This window comes from Carassius carassius, chromosome 40 (assembly GCF_963082965.1).
Source record: "Carassius carassius chromosome 40, fCarCar2.1, whole genome shotgun sequence".
In the NCBI taxonomy this organism is placed as follows: Eukaryota; Metazoa; Chordata; class Actinopteri; order Cypriniformes; family Cyprinidae; genus Carassius; species Carassius carassius.
The window spans coordinates 21,308,953-21,318,205 of NC_081794.1; the positions used below are offsets into that span (position 1 = coordinate 21,308,953).

The window sequence follows — 9,253 nt, forward strand, 5'->3', positions numbered from 1 at the left end:
CACTGTTCAAACTGTTTATGCATACCAGCCTGCTCTGAGTGCCTCTTTGTCATGAGCTGTTTACTTAAACTTATTTTGGGAAAATTCCACATGACTGGACGGGATTTCACCATAAATCACTGAATCTGCAGCTTTGTGCAATGATAACTTCTGTCAGTCATGTAGTCCTCATAAGCTCTTTTTCTGCTTTGTGTTTTCCCATAGAACTGACTGGTATTGTGCAGCCTATTGTGTGTAGTTTAAATTAAATGTGCGTGTGCATGCAAGGGAATTGGAAGAAATGAAAATCTCAAGAACTGAGTAAATAATGTGTGATTTTTCATTGTTAACAGTTAGTATTTATTCGAATGCAGCTGGTTCACATACAGTACAGTCACAATTGTTTTGAGTTTGAATATTTCCACTATTTCCACTAGATGGCATCAGTATATACTGTATAAAATTTGCTGCATATTAATCAACATAAAGCAGTGGAGAGTCTGACACAACCAGTCAAAATGCTCCTATTTTAAATCAACATTTTGATTACAAATTATTTTACTTTTTTAAAACCACTTTTTACAATTACAAACTATATTTTCAGCATTTATAATTTAATTTACAAATTATTTTATCAGTATAACAATATGAATGAAGGGTCAAAATGTACATTGAATATGAATTTCTAAATATCTCTAAATGTACTTGAGATGTCTTGATCTTAATACTTAAATATTAAATATTTTAAACTATTTTTCCATCCATCCATCCATTCATCCAACACCCAAATTCCAAAAACCTTACAGCAAGGTTTAAATGCAAACAAGGCCTTAAATGTTGTCTCAGTGTTATCTCAGATTTTTGGATCCCAGTGTAATATTTAATGACAAGCAATTCAAGAATAATGAATGTCCCTCTCAAAACTATGTTTGCAAGTAGTCAGCTTTTATCTGGTCCTCTTTGACTTTTGCTCTGTTGAAGAGTGAAAGTAAAGTAATACATCAGATTTTTCTAGAGAGGTAATGTGCTGAAAAAAAAAACAATAATGGAACTCTATCGTACCTCATATTAACTTTCCGTCTTTTATACATGTTGTAAAATGTAATAACCATAAACACAAGCAGTACAAATCCAGCCACAGCAGCAAGACCAACAAACACGTTATGAAGACGTGACTTGAGAACATCTTCAAGAAAAAAAAAGGTTGATTGATGACCTTTAACTTATGTAATTTGTGATAAGATGATGATAGTGCTGGTTCATCAAGTGTTATTGGTTCATAGGGCCATGTGGTGAAAGACAGATTAAAATAGTTGTAATACTTTCCCTGCAGGTTTTTAACCGACAAAGTGATACAATTTGACGGTATTTTTTTTTTTAATGGTGTAATTTACATGAAGGTTTATCAAGAGACCTTAATAAAATAACCAGATCTGATGACTATAATAAGTTGTCTTTAACTGTAAAGATAGCTAAGAGCAAAGCAGAGATTGAGTTTGACATCATATAACAGTATAATATAGCATTATAGCAGATCATTGCTGTTGTCTGTATACATTTTCTAAAGTGTGATAATTTTTTCCTCTTAAAATAATCAAAACAATTTTTGTATCGGACCTCTAAGATATTAAATATACATACACTATACATATACAAATATATACAGTATAACAAGTATTTGAATTATTTGGTCCGATTTGCACTTTTATTTGGATTCCTCCAGATTCTCCTCCAGAATCACATGGCTCTCTGTTGGATATCAGCATGTGTCGGGTGTTATCCAGTGACCCGACATTGATTTTCTGGCTTTATCCCCAGTAAGTGGCACATTAGAGGGAAAAAACTGACGGTCTCAAATTGTCCAACCAACAAGTTTCTGTGGAAATCTGGCCCTACTGCCTTGAAGAATGGCTTCATGTCCATGTCCTCATTGTCATAGCCATGCTGCCCTTTGTAGGTCTGGAATACGCAGAACTGGAACAACATTTAGAACATATGAAATTATCGCATATAGCATAATGCATATTTACTGTGTCCATTAGGTGTTTACTGAATCCTCACCCCATTGTTGACATATCCGGGGTCTGCATAGAGAATGATAGGCAGGATGCGTGGATGTTTGGAGTAATGCAGTCGGGCAGGCATGTCTTCTTTTTTGTAAATGTGAAGGTTTGGATGACCTCCATTCAAGGCTTGATAAACCTTGTCAAGCATCCCTTCTTTATTCAACAGCAGCCCAGAAGGTCCATAGTCCACCATGTGGAATCTTTTAAAGAGAATCCAGGGATGTCAGTGAGTATTATCTCTTTTTACGTCCTCTCCTTTGAACACGGTGCTCATTCCATGGTCAGCTGTGATGATAATATTCAAATGGTCGCTGAGTCCGTGTTTCTCAGCAGTTTCTCATATGTAGCCCACAGTTCGGTTCACTTTCTTGACCATCTCGCCCTGCTCGGGAGAATCGGGCCCATACTTGTGACCAGTAGAATCTAGCTCACCAAATTACAAAGTGACGAAATCTAAGTCTTTATCTTTAATCTTTATCTTCATGACTTTATCCACATTTTCCCACCATGCCGTCTCATTAGTGCGGTCATTAAACCTCGGTTCCACCTCCTTCACTTGGATTGTTTCGTTCTGGTAACTGGCCACAGTACCAGGGAAGTGTACACTTTTAGAAGTCAGTTTATATCTTATTTAAAACATGAAAACATGTATATTTATGATGTAATATTATTTTTATTCTTATTTATGTCAAGATGTGATGTTTTGAGATGTATCTGTCTTTAAACGGTGATCCAAATGGGCAGACTGCCATTATCCCAATATTCATTCACAAGCTGCGTCATGTGGTATTGTTTCTTCTCTTGTGTGGTTGTATTGAACCAATTGTTATGAATCACACCATGGTTCTCAATGTAGCTTCCTGGGGAAAAATACATAGGCCTAATTCATTGTCACTAATTTTATGTTTTGTGTTCTGCTGAGACTTCACCTGTCAATCAATAAAAAAACAACAACTAATTAATCGCACATTTTATTAACACGACATTAATCGTGATTATTCCCACATAACATTAAAGCTTTTATATGGCTTGAATAACTTCACAATCTTCAAATTAACGTAGAAACAACATATATTTTTTATATTTGTTAATAGAGTATCACTGATACCAAATACTACTGATGTCTCTATGAAATTGTTCTGTGTATAAATAAACAATTATTGTCAAGAAAAAAAGAGACAAAAGCTGCATTTATAAGTGGGGTGGCCAACCCTAGCTCCGCCCCTGCGTAAATTGCGTTAAATATTTTTAACCCGTTAAAAATTTAAAATGTATCGCCTGTGTGAACGTGCTTATTTGGATGGCCGAAGTTCATACTGTATGTGGCCCGAAGGAATGTCTGTGTAATGAGTGTGGTATAACAGTTGAGTGATAGTTCCTAATTTAATTTAGTGTAATCCTCTAAATTGTGGTTCAGACAGGAGTCAGGAGTAATTTTGTACTATTCCTCTTTGTAAATCACTGGTGTGAATTGCTCTTTTGAGGTCATTGTAAAGAATTTCAATCATAGTTCAGGTCAGGGCTTTGACTTGGCCACTCCATGGTGTTTTCTTCTGTTTGAGGCTTTTCACTTCTCCATAATTTGCTCATCCATGATGCACGAGTATTTCACTGGCCTCCATTATGTTCAGACCAAGACCAAAGAGAATACAACCGTTTCCTATCATTATTCATTTTATATAAGAAACACAAAAATACTGGACAGATCTTTTAGTTTTAAATTTACAGGGCTTTAAGATATTCAGAGTACAAGCTCTTTATTCCTTAAAATCCACAATCCCATTAGTATTCATTGTTATGCTATGCTATGATTGCATTTATGTGATACACATTCATGACTCCAAAACACATTTCATTTCATAATGCATTTTATGATGCACTCTCCCACCATCACCTACTTAGTTCAGTCAAATGCTAGCTGTTTGAGGGTATGGTGATGTTTCATGTGACTATTGAAAACAAATGTACATATGGTAAAACTTTTGGACAGTAAGAGACTTATCTTATACTCTTCCATTGGAGATAAAGATATCTATTAGTATAAAAAATGATCCGCCTCCTTCTTAATATGTTAGAGTTCTGAACAATATTTTAAACTTTCTTAAAAGGTCAAATTCTGCAGTTTAAATTTTTATTTTTTTGTCTTTAACATTTTGAGAAAAAAAATCAGTTTTCTAGATCAGATTTACAAACAGGTGAAAATCTTTTATTTGGATTTACCTCCAGAATCACGTGAGAGTTGGGAGACAAACGGTGACTAATTGGGTAAAATGCAAATGACAAACACCTGTGTCTTGTTCCAGTAATTGGCATGGAAAGACCACATAAAGAGCCCGGGAGTGAGCTAGGAGAGAGAGGGAGACCGTGCCTGATCTGGAGAGCCCTGTGAACTTTCAACGGTGCTATATTGAGCGCTGGTAGCATGAAGTTTTGTTTATTTATTAAATGTGAATTAAAATCACCGGCAGCAGTCAATCTGACCCCATCCTCTTCCTTCTCCCTGATTATTGACTTTGTCACAAATAAAGTTACTTTAAATTAGAAGTGTTTTGCTTTTTCTCCTTACATTTACGTTTGTGCATTTAGCAGATGCTTTTAACCAAAGTGACTTGCAGTGCATTCAGGCAAAAAAAAAATCGTTTTTTTCTCTTTTACCAGTTTGTAGGAGGATGAAGATCATATACCTGATAAGAGGATGAAGTGTGTAGGACTAGTGATGGTCAAGAAAGGTGGAGTGACTTATGCTGCCTTGACTCCTTCCTCAGTCATTTCGTCCAGGTTTGGGGTGTCCACATCTTGGTGGTCGTAGTCCCACCTGAACCCATCAAAGCTGATTAGTAGTAGTAGTTGCCTGTGGTGCAGCCATCTCTGACTGGAGCAGAAAGAGTCACAGGGAAAATATGCAGCAAAACACTCAGTGCCAACAGCTTGACAGGTATTCCACTACTACTCTTGATTGTGTGTGTTTTTTATTTTTTTGCAAAGTAAAGTTCACATTATTTATATATATATATATATATATATATATATATATATATATATATATATATATATATATATATAGGTTTATGGGATGAATTACATGCTTATGCTATCTTTTTGTATCTTATCAAGTGGGTTATCAGAAGTTATTAAGCAAAAGCAATTATAAAGCTCTTTTCTGAAAAGCATTTCTTTGATTTACAGCTCACTGCTTATAAAATGAAACATGGTGTTTCGTATCAGGGCTGTATTGTGTGTAGGTAAAGATAATCATCTAAACAGTAATTAGACTTAAGTGAGCTATTTATTTATGCTTGTGCAATTGGGATGGAAAACCCAAGCATTTGGACTTTATCAATCAGACAGTGCTATAAAATTAGAGCTATAGAATGTAAGCTGCATAAGGGCTGTTTCATTGCAAAAACTGTATAAGTGTGAACAGTACAGTGGCCCATGATTTGTTGACTAATTTCTTAACCAACTTGGGAATCATCCCTGTTGAAATGACTACCACATCTTTCTGTGTTTTATTCCCACCAGTTCTTACCTAGCACAGTTTCTTTGGATAACCAACTTGCCCAACACTAAACAGCTTGAACATTCCTGCTGGTCTTTTTGGCATGGAATCCTGCAGTCTAGTTCTTTAACCATCAGGTTATGTTAAGTTATGCATGGTCATTGCTGACAAAATCCATTTCCATTGTTTGTAACCACACAAAATTATACATATTCTTTGGTTTATTTGATTTTGAAATTATGCACATTTGAAATTGTAAGTATGTGGCCTAAAGGAATGTCTGTGTTATGAGTACTGTATGGTAATGCATTTGAGTGATAGTTTCATGTTCTTAATCTAATTTAGGGTAATCTAAATTGTGGTTCAGACTTGCACAAGAATTGGGAGTAATTTTGTACTGTTTTTCTTAATAAAACTCTGATGTGATCTCTGTTCTTTTGTTGACATTGCGTAGCATTTCAATTATAGTTAGAAGTCAAGACCTAAACTGGGGCGGTCTATGGTGTTTTCCTCTGTTTGAGGCCTTTCTTTTTGACATAATTTGCTCATCCGTGATGCATGAGTATATTTCACTGTCTTCCATTATGTTCAAAGTAAATTTAAAAGTTATGTTATTATGCAAGTTATGCTGCTTTTATGATGATTCTCTCTCTCTTAAAAAATAATAAAATAATAATCACAGTATTCCATTTCTGTTTCTTTAAATTATATTAGAAAAGCACCTATAAAGATATGTTTTTGTTTTAAAACTTAATTTACAAGAAGTTCAGTCCCATAACATTTGCAGTCCAGTTTCTTTTCTGGTATGATGCAGAGCTGTCTGACACACATATATGCTTTGCATCAGCTTGAATTTTTCAATATCTGAAGCGCACATGCTAATATGGCTGCATTCCTGTGATACACATTCATGAATCCAAAACACATTTAATTTCATAATGCATTTTATGATGCGCTCTCCCACCATCACCTATGAAATCCAGTCAAATGCTTGCTGTTTCAGGGTATATTATGATGACTATTGAAAACAAATGTAATAATAAGTGGCTTATTTTATGCTCTTCCATTGGAGATAAAGGTATCTATAAATAATGATCCATCTCCTTTTTATGATATTAGAAGTCTGAACAATATTACAAACTTTCTTAAAAGTAATAGAAATTTTGTAGTTCAAATGATTTGTCTTTGATCTTTTAAGAAAAAATTGATTGTCCCTTTTAGAATGATGTTTGCTTGGAGTCGGCTTTTATCTCATCCTCGTCTCCTGTGTCTTTCACTCTGTTGGAGAGTAAAGGTAAAGAAATGCATCAGATCTTTCACAAAACTTAAAAAAAGAGAAAACTGCTCAAAAATAAAAACAAGTCTTAATTTAGCTCTTTGCCATACTTTGGATTAATTTTGCGTCTTTTATACATGTTGTAGGATGTAACAACCACAGACACAAGCAATAAAAGTCCAGCAACGGCAGCAAGACCAATGAACACATTCTGAAGACTTGACTCTGCAACGTCTGTTAGAAAAGAAAAAAAAAAAACTTTTATTGATTGACCTAAAGGTTATCTTATAGATGATAAGATGAATTGGATCGCAGTGTATGTTAATGTAATTAATATAGGGTTGAAGGGAGGCATCTACTGTAAATTTTATCAAGCTAACTCAGAAGTTCACTCACGGACAACACAGATAATATGTTTTTTTATATTATAGACTAAGTGGGACAAACTGTCCGCACAATGAATAAATATTTACCTGTCAACAAACCACTTTTATTTTCTTGAATTTAGAAACAGGTGAACAACTTTTATTTGGATCTACCTCCAGAATCACATGGCTCTCCGTTGGATATCAGCATGTGTCGGGTGTTATCAAGTGACCCGTCATTGATTTCTGGCTTTATCCCCAGTAAGTGGCACATTAGAGGGTAAACATTGACGGTCTCAAATGGTCCAACCAACAAATTACTGTGGAAATCTGGTCCCACTGCCCTGAAGAAAGGCTTCATGTCCATGACCTCATTGTCATAGCCGTGCTCACCTTTGTTGGTCTGAATTGGGTAAAACTGGAAGAACATTTAAAACATATGATAAAATACAGCATAATGTTTTCCATTCATTATTGTTTATTCTGTCCATTACTGAATCCTCACCCCATTGATGACATAGCCAGGGTCTGCGAAGAGAACGTAGGATGCGTGGATGTTTGGAGTAATGCAGTCGGGCAGGCATGTCTTCTTTTTTATAAACGTGAAGGTTTGGATGCCCTCCTTTCAAGGCTTGATAAACCTTGTCAAGGAACCCTTCTTTGGGCAAGAGCATCGCAGAAGGTCCATAGTCCAACAGGTGGAACAGCAGATCTTTGTAAGAGAACCCTGGAATGTCAGTGAGAACTATTTCTTTTACTTGCCCACCTTTAAACACAGTGGTCATGCCATGGTCTGCTGTGACTATAATATTCAGATGGTCACTAAGTCCGTGTTTCTCAGCAGTTTCCCGTATGTAGCCCACAGTTCGGTCAACTTTTTTTACTGCCTCACGGCGCTCAGAAGAATCGGGTCCATGCTTGTGGCCAGCTTCATCTGGGTCGCCAAAATACAAGGTGACAAAGTCTAAGTCTTGATCTTTAAACCATTCCTTCATGACTTTATACACATTTTCCCTCCATTGTGTCTCATTGGTGTAGTCATAGGCTTTTGGCTCTACCTCCCTCACCTGAATTGTTTCTTTCTGGTAAGTGGCCGCAGTGCCAGGGAAGTGTAAAGATCCTGTTTTAAGACCCCAAAAAAAGCACATAAGATTTATTGTACAGAAATCTGTTTCATGTGTAATATCGAGTTATTATAAATGAAACACTTAATTGCACCAGTGTTTCCAGAAAGATTAGTGGACTGTTATTGTAACTTGCACTTAGATTTAAAAGATGATAACTTAAGTATTTTTGTCTAGGGTCTGAGATGCACCTGTCTTTGAGCAGTAATCCAAATAGGTAGACTGCCATTATCCCAGTATTCATCCACAAACTGCGTCATGTAGTACTCTTTCCTTTGTTGTGTGGTTGTGTTGAACCACACGTTATGAATCACACCATGGTTCTCAATGTACCTTCCTAGGAAAATAAATAAAAATAAAAATGAACATTAGACTGTTGGTTCTGGCATGTATTATTATTTGGCTTAAGACTTTTAAGCTTAAGGGGTTACCAAAAATGATCTAAAATGTTGTCTAAAAAAATTGTTGTCTTTTCCTCCTTACCAGATAACAGGGTGAAGTTTGTAGGACTAGTGATGGTCAGGTAAGGTGGAGTGACATATGCTGCCTTTACTCCTTCCTCAGCCATTTTGTCCAGGTTTGGGGTGTCCACATCTCGGTCATAGTCCCACCTGAACCCATCAAAGATGGTCAGCAGTAGTTTGTTTTTGCCTGTGGTGCAGAGATCTCTGGTTGGAGCAGAGAGAGTCGGAGGGAATATAAGCAGCAAGACACTCAGTGCCAGTAACATGACAGGTATTCCACTACTACTGTTTTACACAGAATGATCTGACGGATAGAAATGTATCTGCTCTCTGCTCTTTATTCTTCTGTGCTTTGCCATCAGTTTTTGCAGACTTAAGTTCACATTATCATTGGGGTTTATGGGATGGATTGCATGTTTGAGTTATCTTGCCTTATCTGACAGTCTTATCAGAAGTTATAGGGCACAGGCAATAACTCAG

At 36.1% G+C, this 9,253-nt stretch overlaps 1 protein-coding gene and 1 pseudogene across 1 annotated transcript; both read right to left on the reverse strand.

Moving 5' to 3' along the window:
- Positions 1–902: 902 nt before the first annotated feature.
- On the reverse strand, positions 903–5,628 carry LOC132121888 (ectonucleotide pyrophosphatase/phosphodiesterase family member 7-like; annotated as a pseudogene).
- A 1,056-nt stretch (positions 5,629–6,684) lies between these two features.
- enpp7.2 (ectonucleotide pyrophosphatase/phosphodiesterase 7, tandem duplicate 2) lies at positions 6,685–9,045 on the reverse strand. The gene is given in 7 exon segments (XM_059531551.1): positions 6,685–6,822; positions 6,931–7,054; positions 7,360–7,603; positions 7,691–7,727; positions 7,729–8,319; positions 8,502–8,646; positions 8,793–9,045. Coding segments are annotated over 7 exon segments (1,449 nt in total). The 5' UTR covers positions 9,040–9,045; the 3' UTR covers positions 6,685–6,761.
- Between the last annotated feature and the right edge of the window lie 208 nt (positions 9,046–9,253).